General features: G+C 38.0%; 1 protein-coding gene across 2 annotated transcripts in view; it reads right to left on the bottom strand.

The window, feature by feature from the left end:
• Window positions 1-1,315: 1,315 nt before the first annotated feature.
• Window positions 1,316-18,734, bottom strand: part of GABPA (GA binding protein transcription factor subunit alpha) — a 24,576-nt gene continuing 7,157 nt past the window's right edge. For both annotated transcript variants that reach the window (XM_048968064.1, XM_048968056.1), the window contains exons 5-10: window positions 18,331-18,576; window positions 10,622-10,816; window positions 9,785-9,841; window positions 8,633-8,773; window positions 7,493-7,685; window positions 1,316-4,241 (exon numbers count right to left, since the gene is read on the bottom strand). In XM_048968064.1, coding sequence (XP_048824021.1) covers window positions 4,013-4,241; window positions 7,493-7,685; window positions 8,633-8,773; window positions 9,785-9,841; window positions 10,622-10,816; window positions 18,331-18,576 — 1,061 coding nt within the window. In that variant the 3' untranslated portion in view covers window positions 1,316-4,012. The remainder of the gene's footprint in view (window positions 4,242-7,492; window positions 7,686-8,632; window positions 8,774-9,784; window positions 9,842-10,621; window positions 10,817-18,330; window positions 18,577-18,734) is intronic.

Genomic DNA, 18,734 nt, shown 5'->3' with positions numbered 1-18,734 from the left:
TTTTTTTTTTTTCTTCACCCTTCTCAGCCTTTTTTTTTTTAACCTTTTCAAATTATTAATGGCTAAAACATCAACACTCTCCAATTACAAGCTGGTAACGTTTCAGTTTGAGGCCTGGTTAGGTGCTCAACCTGAAATACAGATACAAAATGTAACAGAGGCATATTATTAATTACTGAAGTAACATTGTTTAGCGTAATTCATATTACAAATTACTTTCTCAAAAGAAGCTACACAGCATCAAGTCAAATATATTGTAGAAGTCATAATATTGTGTTGCTAGATGAGCAACACAACACATGATTTTGAAGAGCAAACTAAAATCCCCATTGCAATTGGTATATTTCCCACAAACCAGAGCAATCAGATCTTGCATAATGCTTCCTTCAAAAAAATTCTGCCATGAACTCCTGTCAGTGGACATTTCATCTCACCTTTCTCTGATCAGGCAATGGAGTCCTGTAAGCAGAACAAGACAACACAACTGATGGCTGTAAGCCGTCGATCCATAATTCTCTCCGCTGTTCCAATCAAAATATGAATCCCAGATCAAACTCAGATGGACATGAAGATACTAATTACTTTGAGCACCAATAAAATGCTGTCATTTCACTGGACACTGAGCACATTTAAATGCACTTTAGAAGGCTGACAAAATGCCTCAAAATGCCAAGGGAAACAGAAACATTATTAAACTGAGCAATCCGTTCAGTGTGAAGATGAGCAAATATTTCAGTGCTGAACTTGACAGTCTAGATGGATGAGATAAGAGGTACAATGAGAAGATTTCCATCAAGATACATTTAAAAGTAAGGTAATAACTGTGTAAATAGGATTTGATCTTCTGAACAAGAACAGAGCTAACACTGGAGTTCAAAGGCCACGTGAAGTAAGGGAGACTACAAGAATGAAGAATAAAAGTCCTTGCTGGGATGCATTCATTTACTGATTAATATAAATCTTTCCATTTTAAGCATTCCTAAAAGAACAGAATTACTGTTTGCCCAGGATCCAAGACGTCCTACTGTTGTTTCCATCATTATTTTTTATTATAGCCCCATTTTAAGATTTGCAATTAAGATGTTCAAGTAAGCTGTTACGAAAATGAGGAATACTGAGTTCCAGTAGAAAATACACAGGCAAGTATCAAGTCAAAGACTACACAACTTCAAAAGAAAAAGAAATTATTTGCCTTCTTTCTTGTAACTCATTTGTGATCTTGGAAGTAATGAGAATGCAGTGCATACATTAATCCTTAAACTGATCATGCATGAATATTACAGACAGCTTTCTGAAAAATTAACAAGTCAACAGACACTGGCTGTATAACATTTTTATTTTACTATATTGACATTTTATGCACAAATATTTTAGAGTAAAAATAACTGTTTCATGTAAAATTACCAAAAAAATGAAAAACACAAAACAAATACATAATTATCAGCAGAGTATAAGTGTCTTTATTTAAAGAGTAAAAAGTATGCAAAAACCTTCTCTTTTACAAAAAAATTGGGAATATTCTTTCTATGTTTTTATCTGGCAGCATCAGAACAACTCTTGACAGTATATTCTACATCCTTTTTCACTGAAGACATCAAGTTAGTCACAGGTTTCTCCCTCAACAACAGAAAATATGTCAGTGATTTTATACTGTTTGAAAAATTTCTTCTTTGCTAAATTAGAACAAGGTGGAAAAGTAGATGACCAAAACAACCCAAAGAACTGTATAGCTACTGAAAAAGTTCAAACTAACAAGCAGATGCATTTACAAATCAAGTGTGATATCAAAACTTTCCCCATACCACGTATGAAAGAACATTCAGGGGGATAAATAATTGATATTACATTTCAACTTCAGTTTGTCCTACTGCAGTCCAGTTAGATGTAGTAAATTATTTTTGTGTTTATTTTTTTTTAAACTTTTTTTGTACTGTATTTTAACAAAGAGGCTTTTCATGAACTCTGCTGAATAGAACTAGCAACTTGTATTGGATTTCTGTTTAGTAAAGGCATGATGTTATATATACATAGTTGCTGCCACTGTACTATCAGCTTCACGTTACTCTTAGAAAGCAAATCTATTTGCATAAGTCACCTTAAGCACTTGCCAATTGGTGGAGTTGGACTATTTTAACAGCAAATGTGGATTGATGGTTGACTTCTAGTGACAGACACATACTTTGCTCATGGCTTAGAAGATTTCATTTTAAAAAAAGAAAAAGTCAACATGCTTAGTTGATGGAATACTTTTTAAGCACCCAAGAATGAACATAATATTAAGAGTTGATGAAAGAATCTGTCAAGAAAGTGTTATAGTTATGAAAGTAATAAGAAGGTAAACTAGAAATGCATGCAAGTTTTTTAATTAATCAAAAGCTATCTGCAAATGAACACGCACCTATAAAACAAACAGCTCTGTCCTCAACCCATCTTTAAAATAAAGATGAATGCTCTGTTTTCTGCCCTCTGACTACCAGTAAGACTACCAGTAAGACCATTCCTTTTCAGCCTAAGAACAACCACCCAGTACTCCAGTTCACCATGTAAATACATTTTACGTTTACAAAGTCTCTGTACAAGCACTTTTTATTTAAGGTTTAAGGGTAGCTGAATTAAAAGGTTTTCCCTTAACCATTTGCATTTTAATTGAATGTGAAATGTTAGTGGGAGCAGGGTACTCAGTTATAAAAAGTTTGGAAATATGCCTTATAACAATTACAATGTTTAATAACAAAAAAGGTGTGTACTAAAACCATACTATTTTCAAACATCAAAAGAAATAGTCATAAAAGTAGAAGCTCAAACATTGCAGCCTGCTTTTTACTGCACTTTCGTATGAAGTTCTCTCTATACCAGTGTCTCAAAATTCAGAATATATTCCAAGCATTTCTATTCATCATCCATACTTCAAATTGTACCCAGTTCTGGAGCACGCATTTGGATTATGAAACTTCAGAAACATCATTTGAAGTTCAGAAAGAAATTAATTTTAAATAAAAATTGCACATCTTTGCACTTTTATACATGTCATTCTGTACAATAATTTGGAAATTAAATTTCAGTTCTCTTTAAAACTACTTTCAACTTGCATTTTGTTTCTAATGAGCAAGGGACTAATGACTGTGATTAACTTAGTCTTCAGTCACTAGGGTTGACTATCATGCAGGTATAAAGCACCTGGCAGAACAGAGCATAAAAACAAGCAAACAAACAAAACCCACCTACAGACTACTCTTTGGGTGAGGGATATTTTTTAAGTTTTCAAATCACCTGATGGGAGGATGGTGGGGAAAGAAGTTTTGTTTCATATTACATGGCTAGCATCAACAAGGTCTTTTAACAGGTTGGTACTTGCCCTCATAAATGCAGATTATCAACATATTACAGTGAAATACTCATAATTGGCTTTTCACCTAAGCCAGATCTAAACCTGGATCTCTTTCTTCAGCACAGATCTTCAGTTCTGCCTTGCCTTAGTTTCCTTTCCTTATAAACACAGAAGTTATTTGAGGAACCCGATGCTTTGTCATGTTTGGTGTGCCTTTCAGCTCTGCTTGATTAGGTAAGAGTAATGAACATTTAAGGTTCATTTAAGTTTAAAAGCATCAAATTCAATTTGGTAGCTCAGCAGAGAACAAAAAGCTGGAAAGAACCCAATCCAGACAACTGCCCAGCCTGTGTTTACTTCATTTTTGTTAAAAAGCACTGCAAAAATGATTTTGTAGAGCTGCAAACGCAGAATGCTGACCAGTTCAACTTTTTCCACCAATTTCAGATTGTATATCATAAAGGCCCTGACTGAAAGTTGCAGAAGTTGTGGTGATCTCTTAACGTACACTGAAACATATGCTGCTAAAAGATCCAAATTTACACAAGTCCCAGTTCTTTGTAGAAAATCATGCATGGTATTGTATTGTGAAGAAAAAGAAGAAGCTTCCATTTCAGATAAAAGTAAAGCAACTTCTCTGGCTATATAGGAAAGGCCATGGGTTCCCATTTCAGGTCCTAGTGCTTAATTATCTTTCTCTGTTTGCAGGGATGCAGTAGCTAATGCTACTGCTGTAACTGGCTGTGCAATGCCATGAAGCTGCATCTTTGCTAGTTTCTTTTGTTCACATTCTCTGACCAACCGATTCAGCTCTGCTGCGCTGTATCCAATGAGAGTTTTCAAGTCACACACAAATTTGTAGACAAACCTCTTGCCTTGCACTTTGCATATCATGTCTCCATCATAATAGTATCTGTGGAAAAAAAAAAACACAAAAACAACAAAACCAACAAATTAAGTTTTCAGAATCTGTAAGTTCCACGCACATCCAGTCATTTACTTAAAGACAGTTGGATGCTGAAATAAGAAATAATAATAAATAATAAGAAGAAATAATAATGTGAAATATCTTTTCACATTAAGATTCTCACGTAATTTTATGTATCAAGATCAACTTTGAGTGTTTTCTTTCACAAGAAAGGGAAGAGAGTTGAAAGCTGCCCTTTGCACCCTGATGTACTGAAGGGAAACAAAGCAGTAATTATTTTATAAACTGTATAAAGCACCAAGACCATCATTTCTAAGCTAGACCAGTTCAAAAACAGCTTGTGGTTGGAGAAGAGGGGATGGAAGTTTACATAGTGCTTAGCCTTGGTAAGAAGGCATTATCTCCCCCCTCATTATTGTCTCTTGCCTTCTTTGTTCATCTCTGCTTTTCTGAGATAAACAGTTTACGTTTGAAGCAGCCTGAAAATCAGCACTGTGGTTTTTACAGTATTAAACAGAATAGGAAGAAAAAAGATAAAGATATTTCTCTTTCACCAGCAAGATCAATTTAAGCAAAGTTAAAAATCTAATCATATCAGTCTAATCATATGTGGTAACATACATGTTGAATACGTTTCTACGTATAGCATTTGCCTATTCAAAAACCACAAGCATAATTCTCTAAGTACCCATGCAGGTTTTATTAGCTATCATGTTAGAATGTTTTGAATCACCTGGAAACTTTGCTTCAGAACGATAGAGGAAATTAATACTTTTTTTCCCAAGTCTTAGTTTGCTACAGGGTAATTAAACAGATGCTGATTGCAGAAAACTACTAAGTTATAGGAATAACAACAAGCTGCCCCTCCACTTTTCATGACAAAAACTGTTTTTCCCACAGCTGGCTGGAAGATCGAGCATGTTTCTCAATGATATCAGTTTCAGCACTAAGCAAAACTGATACAGTAATTTCAGTACACTGATAAACAAAACATATTACCATTTTTGTTTTAATAAAAGTTTAGCTTGGCAACAGTGTTTATCTCAGCAGTAAGCGAGAGGCATTAAAGATCCCTTCTGACATTCAAGTGTTAGAAAACATGTCAATTGCAAAATGGCAAGATTTTGAGGAATGTGATTTCTTTAATTCAGTAACTGAAATATAACTGTAAAACTTCTCTTATACTAATTTACAGAAACTACTGTTCAGACATCTGTTTAATATCACAGTGATAAGAACATTATTCCAGAGTTCTTCAGCTGCTTTTAAGATCTTCTTATCAACAATGCTTGTTGATAACCCCCCCCCAAAATTAGCATCATTTATAAAATTTGATGTTTCTGTAAGTTTTCACATATACATTCTATGCATAAACACAGATTCAGACAAACACACTGGAAACAGTGGAATGGTACTGCAGCCCTTCAAATCCTTTTTCCCCTTTGACCCAGGTGGACCCTATCTGCAGCCATCAGGTAAGTAAATCACCCCATGGTCAAAAAAGCCAAAACCCCTGTGGTAGCACCAGCTTCATATCCATGTATTTATTATATGGGTTTTCCTGGTCCTTCCAAGCCACTAAAGGGATATGGAAAACATTATCTGTACTCCCAACTCTATCCACTAATTGCTCCAAGTCCCCTGAAGTGCCTTTTGATAGCCCCCATGTTTCTCTCAGCAACTTCATTGCAGTCAGCCTGAACTATCAGTAGGGAATAACTGGAGGAAGAAACAAAGTCAGGAAGTCTTCTAGTCATTCTCTGACCCAGGCGCCAGGGGGGTAGCAAGCTTCCCTATGGGTAGAGACTGGCTCACATATTGGGCCCTCTGTTCTCTACAGAAGGGAACTGTCTAAGTCAATTAACCCTGCTTTCCTTCTTTGCAGAAACAGCCTTAAGGCTTAGAGTTGTCCTCCTTGCCCTAGACAACCTCCTGGGTGAACCTTCCACTGCATCCTCACTTATCTGTCCCTGAAGATTCTCAAACCTATTGCATAACAGCACCCGGGAAGAGATGGCATCAGGGGAACTTACCAGCTATGTTCCAGTACCTATAGAGAAGTCTCTGGGAAAAGAAAAGCCACGTATGGTGGCACAAAGCAAGGGGAACAACAACTGGCATAAGATGGAATGGGAAGGCATCAAACTGGGTACGGGAACTTCCTCCCCTGGAGGACAGGCAAAGAGTGGGATGAGCTGCCCAGTGACGTTGTATGGTTAAGCTGTGTATCTGCTGCCTGCCAATTTCTTCTGATGCCTCCTCTTCATGTAAATGCGATAGCTGTCTTTACTTACTCCATGCCAATTTATGAGCTTATAAACTTCAGTCGTCCTCAGTGTCAGCATTATTTCCTCAAAGAGGTAAACGTACAGAGAATTTGGTATTTTTTAAACAATGCTAGATGAGTTTACTTCCTTTTATGAAAAATAACATAGCCAAAAGTGGAAATGTTTACAAGTCCATCTTATATCTCAGACATCAACACAACTTTAAAACTATTTAAATATTTATTGCTTAATGCTGCAAATACCCTTCTTGAAAACCAACAGAAATAGCGTTCACTGTATCCAAAAAGGAAATAAGAAATGCAATCCTAATGATTTAAGGCAACTTAGATGAATTCTCCCATGCTCCTAGAGACCAAATTAACTGGGGAAAAAAGTCTGAAATGGAGCTACTCACATTCTTCCCCGCTCCCTCAACCATATCACCTATGGAGATTCAATAATACAAATCTTTTTTACCAATGTCAAACTATAGAAGTCATGATGGAATGAAGAAAACCTGTAACCAATAACTACAGAAGAATGTTTGTCATAATATAAGAAGAACAGAAACAAGTAAATATGAAAGTCAGTAATACAGACTATTCAAACACTCCTGCAATTTTCCCCACTAACGAGTACTGTTTACAAATGGGTAGATGTATAAATGTTGAAGACGTGTCAAAAAAGAGAAATAAATGTAGGAAAGGCTAACTACAGAGATTATCTGTCTTGGTAGTGTTCAACAATCTTGGGGAAAAAAAAGAATTTGTATATGCTTAAGAAATTATCGCAATAACTGCTATGAAGAGAAGACTAGTACAATCTAACAGGAAGGAGTAGCTTTACAGGAACTGTTTATCTCCTTACTGAAAAAAATCCCACGAAAACATTTAGGTCCTTTATTAAAACAGCTCAAAATGAAGTAGTCAAGAGCAAGTAAACATCTGATCAATTTCTGAAGTTTCTTACCTCAAGGCCCGACTAAGCTTTTCATAGTTCATTGTGGGCTTGTTTTTGCGCTGCCCCCATTTTTGTGCAACCAGTTCAGGTTGATTCAATTTAAACTCTCCTTCATCACCAACCCAAGAAATACAGTCCCGAGCATCTTTGTCAGTGAGAAGTTCTAGTAAAAACTGCCACAATTGGATCTGGCCATTGTTTCCTGCCAAAATAGGAACAAGATCCACTTTTCAAGTAGTCCTTCTTCATTTTCACACCGAAGCAAAAAATTTTCAACCAACAGATTAAAGCAAACCAACACAGAACATACAATGGAAAGAGAACCTGCATTTAGTTTATTTCATCTTCTCTACAACGAAAGAAATACTTTCCTGCAAAGTCCTTGTATCAATCTATGCAAAAAGAAACTCAGTAATATGAAAATTAAGACTTCCCATGAACTTGTTTCTAGAACTTAGGAACAAAATTATCTAACAGCACAAATAATCACTTAAAGCACACATCTACTCTGAAATAAAACAGATTAAACATGACTTGCTTATTCTTCTTCAGGCATAAATATATATATGCAATAGAGTATATATATTTTTAATGATCACTTTTCACTGATTTTTTACATGTAATATTAGAAATGGGGAAGAAAGACCCACGTACCACAGTTTAAGTCAATATATCACCTTGCACATACAATCAATCAGTAAGATTTCTTTTTAACTCATCTACCTGCAGTTAAATTACTAAATTCTCAATGAGATATAGAGAGTAGATGTAATTCCTAAGAGGGAAAAACAGTATTTTGCATTGATGTTAGATGACAAATTCTTGGCCTAAAAGCCCTGAATGACAATAATGGACTCTCACGCAGAGTTTCAAAAAAGGAAAATGTAAGGGTAAGGAGAATTAAGGATTTAAAACAGCAATTCACAGAAGTGGAGAATATTAAAGCAAAAATGACAGTATAAGTTAACCCAACCTGACAAGTTCGCATACGCTTGTGATGCATTTTCTAGACACAGTCCCTTTTTGTATCTATACACATATTTTCCTAAAAACCTTGCAACCAGAGTGACAAAGACATGTCCTATAAAACTGTAATTCAACTTAATGAGTGTTCACTGCATTTGCATTTAAAAATGATGTAGACAATACCTGTTCTGTTCCCAGGGGAACTTCTGTCTTCCCCTGAGATCCTTGGAGCTCTCTGTACTTTAGCTGCCTTTGCGCTGCTGTTTATTACTTTAATGGTGGTTGGGGTAGCAGGCTGTACGGATGCTGGAATAATGTGCACAGCTGTAAAGCAGAAAACATTGCAGAACATCAATTATAAATAGCTAGGTAGAGAAACATCAGATGCATAGGCATATATTATTTACGGTCTATATGATAACAGCAAAAGCTAGGGTTGTGGTTTGTTTTTTTTAAACATTCACTAAAAAGATGCACACTGTCGAAATCACAACACTGAGAATTTAAAGCATTTTTACCACTTCTATTAGAAAATGTGTTTTAGGACGTGTAGTAGAAATGGCACGTTGTAGATAAAGCTTTAGTCTACTATTATGTTTTACATATTTACATAATAAAACTCATGCCTTTGATTTCATTTTTATGCCGTTCCCATGTGATTTACCTTAACTCTTCTCTACAGTCTGTGCAATCCTTCATGTCTGCTATTCAAACAGCAATGAAGACTGGAGGATTTGAATGTCCCATTCTAGGTGAATTTAACTAGACACAAACTCAGGATGCTGTACATGTTTATTTAATACATAAGCTGCTCACAAGTCCTCTGAAAATTCAATTTTAATAATTGATGTCACTGTACTACATCTAAAAGGAGTTTCTAAAATTTTTCTTCTATTATTTTTCAAGCAAGTCCTCTTTTACACATGCCTTCACTTTTTTCTTTCTCAACAGCTTTTTTTTTTTTTTTTTAAATAAAAGAATTATAACTTACCCGTTCATTAAAACAATACATAGCACAAAATACCAAAACTTCAAAACTTACACCCTTGAGATCTTATTTCAATAGAGAGGAAAATCTATCATAAAAAATGTATGTCTTGAAGTATGAAAGTTTCTAACTTACAACATCATTCAGCCAGTAAAGAGATACTGAGAAATCAAATGCTTCACTCTGAATGTTAGAAGACAGCCTCCTCTCATCAAAGAAAGCTACTGTCTAGGTACAACAGTAAGAAAGTCACATTATAGCGCTGTACATCAAACATAGCACAGAATCACACTGTCAAACTTGCAAGCAGTTAAGTGTATTAATTAACTTCTGGCAGAAATACTTACGCTGATCAATAGTAACAGTTGCTATTTCTCCAGAGTGTTCTTGGCTAGCCAACACATCTGCAGATCAGAAAGAGTTTTCACTCAAAACATTAGCTTCAAGCTTACCTTTATCATCATTTGAAAATCAAAACTTTTCATATTTCATAGAGGGGAATAGAGCCCAACATTTTCCATCAGTTTGGAAAAAACACGCATAGCTCATGGTCTTGTGGGTATGCAGAAGCATTTGATGCTTTACCATTTATTTTCCAGAACTAAGTATGTCAATAGTGAATTTCTAGGTGCCCTTTGCATTCTATATACCTTAAAGCCGTTAGGTATATAATGTAATGTGACATACAATGCAAAATGTGACAGAAGTAGTTTTTAGTCTGCCAGGTTATACACAAGCATGGTAAGTCTGAAAGCATATTTATACACATAGAAATGCATCGCTTCTCAGTCACGCTGTGCACAGTCTAAGGATTTAACTGCCTATGATTAATACTCTTCAATTCTATGTGAGGCAGAGATGTACACTAAATAACTTGTTATCAATATTTAATTATAAAATTCTCAAATTCAGGAGATGCACAAATTAAAAATCTTAATTAAAAAAAAACACAAAGGATTTATCAATCCATACTTCTTCCATATTAGTTATGCAGTTTAATGAACAATGGGGAAGCTGCTTATCACAAGGACATGCTTACTAATACCTCCTGTTATTTTGTGCTGATGCTCTCATTTTTAATGCTAATATTAAAGAGAGGAAAAACAGCTACTTTCAACTAATTTTAAGAATAAATAAGAGAAAAGGGGGAGTTAAGTAAAATCAGTTACAGAAAAATCCCATACACTTTCGAAGAAGTTCCAAGTGACTCCACAGAATCTCCCCACGTGGGACTCGCTGGAAGAAGTCTTCTTGAGTGAGGCTGCAGAGTTCCCGCCCAGGAATGCTGAGTGCATTAAGGTCGATGTCTGACATGCTGAACTCCTTCATCACCCATACTACCCAGTGGAGCACTTGGTCTGTTGACCACTGCACAGGGTCTGGAAAACAAAGAAATGAAACTGCAATACATCCATCACAAACTGCAAGGCTCCTTCTCAGAGAGGTTACAGAGGTAATCCTCACTTAACTTCAAAAAAATGAAATACAAGTGGCCACTGAGTGAGCCATGGGATTCAAAGAAGTGTAACCTAGAGATCATCAGACTCACAGAATGAACTCATAGAACTCATAGACTCAAGGTTGGAAAGGACATACAAGATCATCCAGTCCAACCGTCCTCCCATTACCATTGCTACCAAAAGCACTAAACCACATCTCGTAGCTCCTCATCCAGGCGCCTCTTGAACACTGCCTGGGATGGCAACTCCACCACCTCCCTTGGGCAGCCATTCCAGTGCCTGACCACTCTCTGAGAGAAAAAGTTCTTTCTTATGTCTAACCTAAACCTCCTCTGGTAAAACTTGCAGCCATTTCCTTAGGTCCTGTTTGTTGCCTGGGAGAAGAGGCCAAACCCCTCTTCACCACAACCTCCTTTCAGGAAGCTGTAGAGTGCAATAAGGTCTCCTTTGAGCCTCCTCTTCTCCAGACTGAACAATCCCAGCTCCCTCAGCCACTCCTCATAAGACTTGTGCTCCAGCCCCCTCACCAGTTTCGTTGCCCTTCTCTGGACACGTTCCAGGGCCTCAATGTCTTTCTTGTAATGAGGAGCCCAAAACTGAACACAGTACTCAAGGTGCGGCCTTACCAGAGCTGAGTACAGGGGGATGATCACCTCCCTGCTCCTGCTGGCCACACTGTTTCTAATGCAGGCCAGGATGCTGTTGGCCCTCTTGGCCACCTGGGCACACTTGTGGGCTCATGGTCAGCTGAGCACCAACCAACACCACCAGGTCCCTTTCCTCTTCACAATTATTTTTCTATACAACCTTTAAGGTTTTTTGGTGTTTGTTTTTTATTTTTTAAAGCTTTTTTCTAGGCCAGTCAGTGTTTATACTCAAGATTCAATGACAGTATGCTCTCAATTATGCATTTATTTTAAGACAAGTTATTGTATAACATCAAGGAGAGGCATGGTGACTCAATTTGACTAGATGGAAAGATGGACTTCTCTTAAAACGCCAATGAAAAGGTATTAGTTTGGCAGGAAAGGGCAAAAAAGGGATTTTCCTTAGGAAAAAAGTATTTCACATCCCAACTATCCACAACACTTCTCAATACACAAAATCATTTTTTTCTTTTTTTCCACTGTACTTCAGCGAGCATCTCTCACATCAGGATGCTCTTCTGCTAATACACTGATCAGTGTGCAATAATGCTGAAATATTAAATTCTGCATTCATTCACCATTATCCCAGTTTCTAAAAATGTTTAAAATCACAGTTGTGCTGAGTTTGGCTGGGATGAAATTAAATTTCTCCACAACAGCCTGTGCGTTGCTACGTTTTAGATCCGCAATCAATTTATTGCAGGATGAATCTCTGCCTCACGACAGGCCTAGCTGCCTCCCCCCATCCCACCCCCTCCATAGGAAGCCAGCAGAGAAGAGAGAAAGAGGAGCTGCTGCTCAATTAAGAAACAAAAAACAAACAAAAAAAAACAAGTTGACTACTTTGAATACCTGATCTACATCCATAAACTCATCTGCCAAGTGGAAAGCCAAGGAGTGATCAACAAGACTTGCTCACTATTTAACAGCCCCATATGGCCAGCAAGAAAAGACAATGGAGAATGGAGGCTGACAGTGGACAATCATGGCCTGAATGAAGTTCACTACTGTTGAGTGTTGCTGTACCTAACACGCAAGAACTTCAATATGAACTCTAATCAAAGGCAGCCAGGTGGTAAACCACAACTGACGTTGTCAATAAACTCTTTTCCATCCATTTACCAGCAGAGTGCAGGCCACAGTTTACCTTTACTTCAAGGAGCATTCAGTACACTTGGAACTGTTTGCCCCAGGAGTGGAAACACAGCCCAATCATCTGCCATTGGCCATTCCAGACCACACAGGAACAGAGTGGAGTTCTTGAGCACCTGCAGTACATTGACGATATTATCACGTGGGGCAAAACAGCAAAATTTTCAAGAAAGGGAAGAAAATAATAGCAAAACCAGCTTGCAGAAGGATTTGTATTAAGTGAAGTAATGTCAAGGGACCTGCACAGGAAATCCAGTTCCTAGGAATAAAATGGCAAGACAGACATTTTCACATCCCAGTGGATGCATCAACAAAATCAAAGTTACGTCCCTGCCAACTAGTAAGAAGGAAACAATCTTTCCTAGGTGTTGTGGGTTTCTGTAGAATGCATATCCCCAATTATAGGCTCAATGTAAGCCCTCTATCAAGTGACACAGAAGAAGAATGATTTTGCACCTGAACAACAATAAGCTTTTGAACAAAGTAAACAGGAGACAGCCTGTGCAGGAGTCCTGGGACCAGTCCAGACAGGACACAGTGAAAAAAAACTTGCTCTACACTGCAGCTGGGGAGAAGGGTCCCATCTGCAGCCTCTGGAAAAGGACACCAGAGGAGACCCAAGGTCGATCCCTTTGATTTTAGAGACCAGGATACAGAGGATGCGAAGAGCGCTACACTCCAACTGAAAAAAAATATATCAGTAGCACATAAGCAGGTTCAAGCTGCTTCAGAAGTTGGTACTGAAGCACAGCTCCTTATATCACCTTGACTACCAGTGCTAAATTGGATGTCCAAAGAGAAGGTCCCTTCTACACACCATGCTACTGATACTACTTGGAGTACACGGATTGCACTGGTTATACAATGGGCTCAGATGGGAAACTTGAATCATCCAGAAATTTTGGGAAGTAGGGCACCAGGTTTCTAAAGGGCTGAACCTCATAGTCAAACCTGCCAAGTTTTTGTACATTTTCTCTACAGGTCTGCACAGAGGAGGCAAAGTTTTCTTCATATTCTCAAAGGGTGGTAGTCCAACTAACTCACACAGGGTCTCTCATTATCTTTTCATTTCATTGCTGACAATGTATTGGCAAAAACTGCTGGTGTGGTTTATGTGAACTTCCACCACATAACTGGTGAACACCTATCTCTCTTGGAATCACAGATCCCCTTGCCTTGAATAGTGTTGAACAGGGCTTGGTAGGCATAAGTCAGGCCCTAAATAATTTGTGCCTCCTTAGATCCACCAGAGCTACAATCTTCCTCTCTGAAATACTTCCCTCAACATTCAGGGCTCTACAGGTGTTCAGGAGTGAAACTCAATGACACCAGGGGTGCCCAATTCTCTAAGTTTTCTCCTAAATTCCTTCCCACCCCCTGCCACTCAATATTTTCCAGCTTTGGGGCAGATCCCTGACCAATATTAATAATGAGGAGCACATACGGTTAACATGACAGTATAATTATGGCAGTTTGGACATTCCAGACACATGCAAAAACTTCAAGGGGGAGAAAAGGAAATGTATGGGAGGAGGACAGACAGTGGAAGAAGTGGAATCATTAGCAACACCTGAAGTGTAATTTGTAATGCTCAAATCATGCCATGTTGTATACAAGCATCGGTCCGGTGTACACACACAAAGAGCCCAGAGTGACTTCCTTAAAAGAGCTCCAATAGGTTTTAAGTAGCACAATCTGAAGCACAATTGTGTGCATTCCCTTGAAAAACTGTGTTAAAAGGGAGAAAAATAAATTTTCTTCTTTAGCTAACAGCAACAATTTGGCATGGTGACAAGATTCATTTGAAACTGCAACGCAGATCCAGCAGATCTCCTATTTCAATTACTATCATGCCCCACATTGGGTGTCAATTCACTATCTCAGGTTGAATCTTTGCTGCATGCCAGGCCTAGCCCCTTCCTCCCATCTGCCCCCAAAAGGGAAGCCAACAAAGAAGTGAAAAGGCAGAATTGTTGCTTAATTGATATAAAGAGACATCTCACATTCTTTTATCACTTCAGTGAAATAGTTAATACAATATAAAAGAAATCAAGAGTAATACATTAAATCAGTGAGAAAGAGGATGTCTCCTAACCATGCTGCTTGGTGGTACAGAAGAAAAAAAAACAAAGGGGGACTTAACTATGTCACTTTGTCTCTCCCTCCCAAAAACCACGTGGGAAATACTGGAGCATTTTCCAAACTGGTTCCTCCTTAGCAGTTGTACCAATTCAGACAGTTCACTGCATGATGTTATGATATGGTTATGGAAAAAATATATTTGAGTGTCATCATTTAAGTGTGTCATAATGTAGAAATATTAAATTCTACATTCACTCAACATTATCCCAGTTTCTAAAGTATTTAAAATCACAGTTGTACTCAGTTTGGCTGGGATGGAATTGATTTTCTCCACAGCAGTCTGTGTGTTGCTGTGTTTTAGATTTGCAACCAAGTTAAGTGTTGACAACAGACTGACATTTTAGTAACTGCTAAGCAGAACTTACAGTGCATTGAGGCCTTCTCTTCCTCACTCAGCTTCCCAGTGAGTAGGTATGGGTGGGCAACTGGGTAAAGGACACAGCTAGGACAGCTGACTCCAACAGTCCAGATCACTGGCCTGAGGCTAATTGTGTGAGGTTCAACAGAGACCGAGTGCTGGGTCCTGAGTTTCAATCACACAACCCCACAAAAACTACAGGCTTGGGGCAGAGTGGATGGAAATCTGTGCAGAAGAAAAGAATCTGGAGTTATTAGTTGACAGCCAGCTGAACATGAATCAGTATTGTGCCCAGATGGCCAACAGCACCCTGGCTCGTAACAGAAAAAGAATAACCAGCAAGTGTAGGGAGGTGATCATATCTCCGTATCCAGCACTGATGAGGTCACACCTTCAGCACTGTGTTCTGCTCTGGGTCCCTCATTAAAGAGAGACATTGAGGCCCTGGAGTGCAACCAGAAGAGGACAAGAAAGCTGGTAATGTGTCTGAGGAGTAGCTGAGGGAGCTGGAACCATTCAGTCTGGCAAAGAAGAGGCTCTGGGGAGACCTCATAGCTCAATCAATACAACCATCTGAGAGAAGGTTGTGGAGAGGTGGGGGTTGTCTCTTCTCCCAGGTAACTGTGATATGATAGGAGGCCTCAAGTTGTACCAGGAGAGGCACAGGTCGGACGTTAGGAAAAAATTTCTTCTCTTTCAGAAAGAGTGGCAAGGCATTGGAACAGGCTGCCCAGGGAAGAGGGGTCACTGTTCCTGGAGATGTTCAAGAAGTGTGTGGATGTGGGACTGAGAGGCATGGTTAGTGGGAATGGTGGGAACGTGCTGATGGTTAGACTAGGTGATCTTAGTGGTCTTTCACAACCTTATAGTTTCTATGAACAGACTAAGGAGATATTTTTAAATTATACACTAACCAAAATTTTAAAAAGCAAAAAAAAAAAACAAAACAACCCAAAGCTTTCTAAGTTTATAAATATTAACTAGGAGCAATAATTTCTATTTCGCTTAATAAAAGACAGTAAGTAACATTGCATCATTTCTCATCAACGCTACCAAAAGCCATGTAAAGTAATCCTCTGGGAAAAGCCACACCAAAAGGATCTTACCTTTAGAATCTTATAATAAATCACAATTAAATACCAAAAAAGTCTGCTAATTTGTTCCCTTTGAACGTGATTGCAGGGCAACACAAATCATTATTTTCCCTGACCAGGTTCCATTGTTTTCAGGGTTTCTACAACTCCCTTTCTGGCTTTGTTTCTCATTCCAATGAATACTTTCATTCTTCCCAGGAACCCTTACTAAACTAAACTTACTAAACTTCTGGATTTCATTAGCAGAAACACTTTTAACAGCTGAGAAATTGCAGTTTCTGGCAAAGCCCACCAAAATGTATCACAAAGGGAAAGCCACAACATTTCGAAGGTCTGCTAAAAGCTAGTTTTTCCATCTGCAGCAAAACAGAGAAGCCCATCAGGGCAAAGACATCCTTCCAGGTGGTGATTTTCTACTGATTGGACTTGACTTTTAACACCAACACACCAGGTCTTTTAAAAACATCCAGGAAATAATTTAAATGATTAATTTCAGAGAACTTCACAGAACCAAACCTCACAACTTTCTAAAGGAAATTTGCCTCTTTTTCCATTTTTTAAAAAAATATACATATCTAGAAATATTTGAAAAGGTTTTATTGGGGACTTGCTAAGAACTTTAACATTCTCAGAAAATTTGGGCTATATAATATATCATATCAGAATATCTGACATACTATATCAGAAATTTACAGTGCCTCATTTCAAGTATCTACATTGGGAACTAAACATAGACAAATAAACATTAATATTCTTGGACTAGATGATCCTGTAGGTCCTTTTCAACCTTGTGATTCTACGATTCTTAATACAAAGATTTCTGCTGTAGTAAACTAGTAGATCTTCCTGGAAAATCTGCGCTCCCATGACACAGAAGACATTCAACTTCCACAGTCACAGTTGTGGGTCTTAAGGTTTTACTTAAAGCAACAGAACTATTCAAACTTAGGAGCAACATTATTCAGCATCATAATAATGTGGTTTTAAATAACTTTTTATTTTTTTCAGCATCCTCATGGGAGAGCATGCAGAAAAATGTCTGCTCTGATAATGCATTCTATCTTCGCAAACATCCTGCATCAAATCCTTGACTACCAACAGACAGAGCATGATAAAAGCTGTTTTGGAAATATTTGCCAATGAGAACAATTAAAAGGCATCAAAAGACCACTGCTTTAGTTATCAAAAATATGTTTGAATACTGGCAAGATACTACAAAGACATGTAACTACACTGGGATTTTTAAGCACTACAAACTTCCCTTTCCAAATACCCTCTCGTTCTGCAGTTGTGCTTACAGAGCACAGCCTCATATATTGAACATGCCTCAACAGTACATCTTATTCAGCCAGTCAGAACATGCAGCTCAGCCAGATAATCTCCAGAGCGTGATAAAGGTCAAAAAACCTACAGTTTCAGGTCAATCCTCTGCAGGCATTCAGAGGTGTTTTTTCTAAAGTAAGAATAAACTAGCAACCTGCTCAGTATCAACATTAATTCAGAAGAGGTGATGATTTACAGAATCTTTATATCCATCTCTGAATTTTCTTTCTCCCCCATTATGCTGAAGCCAAGCATGGCTTTCCATGCAAAATCTGAGTTTACAATATACTTAGTATGCTGCAACTCATGAAACAATTAGTTTTGGTACATTCAGAAGCAAACCCCCACCAAGCACTGAGTATAATTCAATTTCAGATATATGAAAAGAGCTTTATCATTAACAAATGCATTTTTATGGAGGAGGAAGAAAACTGCTTTGTAAAAACTCACTGTAAAAGAAGTACTAGAACAAAAAGCATCATTTTAATAGAAATATTAGAAGCACTGACTCTACTCATCTCTGCATAAGACAAGGCTAAATAAATCTGCATGGCACTGATCTGTAACGTGCCTATGAGCTACCAGAGCACTTGAATTGCAGAACCCAAGTTAATTATCGTTTATGAAAAACAGGCCTCCTGCCCTCAAACAAACAGAAGAACCAACCCCCACCTCCCTAACCCAACACATGCACAATTTACCATCAGATATTATTACCATAGGGTATGCCTAGGCGCTCCTGCTCCTTTCTGTAGTCTTCCAACGCTGCAGCCCATCGTGTCACCTGCTCAGAGGTCTCATCTGAAATGGTTGTAATGTGTTTTGTTCCATCTAAGGTTATCACTTGAGCTTCCTCAACAAGGTGAGCTTCAGCCTCTGCGTGATGAGCATCTGGATCAATTACTACCTCCACAGTTTCCACAGGCTTCACGATTTCAAGGATATTTAACTTGGGGTCTGTCCCTAGGTACACATCAAATGAAGAAAAATTAAGGATAATTGATTAGTATGTGTTAGCATATTTTGGAAAGAAGCATTATACAAAAGAACCGTCACAGAATTTCTGAAGGTGTCCTTAAATGAGAACTACCTCAATAAAAGTGAATACAAATTTGTCCCAC

The sequence above is a fragment of the Lagopus muta genome, chromosome 1 (assembly GCF_023343835.1).
Source record: "Lagopus muta isolate bLagMut1 chromosome 1, bLagMut1 primary, whole genome shotgun sequence".
NCBI lineage: Eukaryota > Metazoa > Chordata > Aves > Galliformes > Phasianidae > Lagopus > Lagopus muta.
This window is presented reverse-complemented; position numbering and strand designations above follow the sequence as displayed.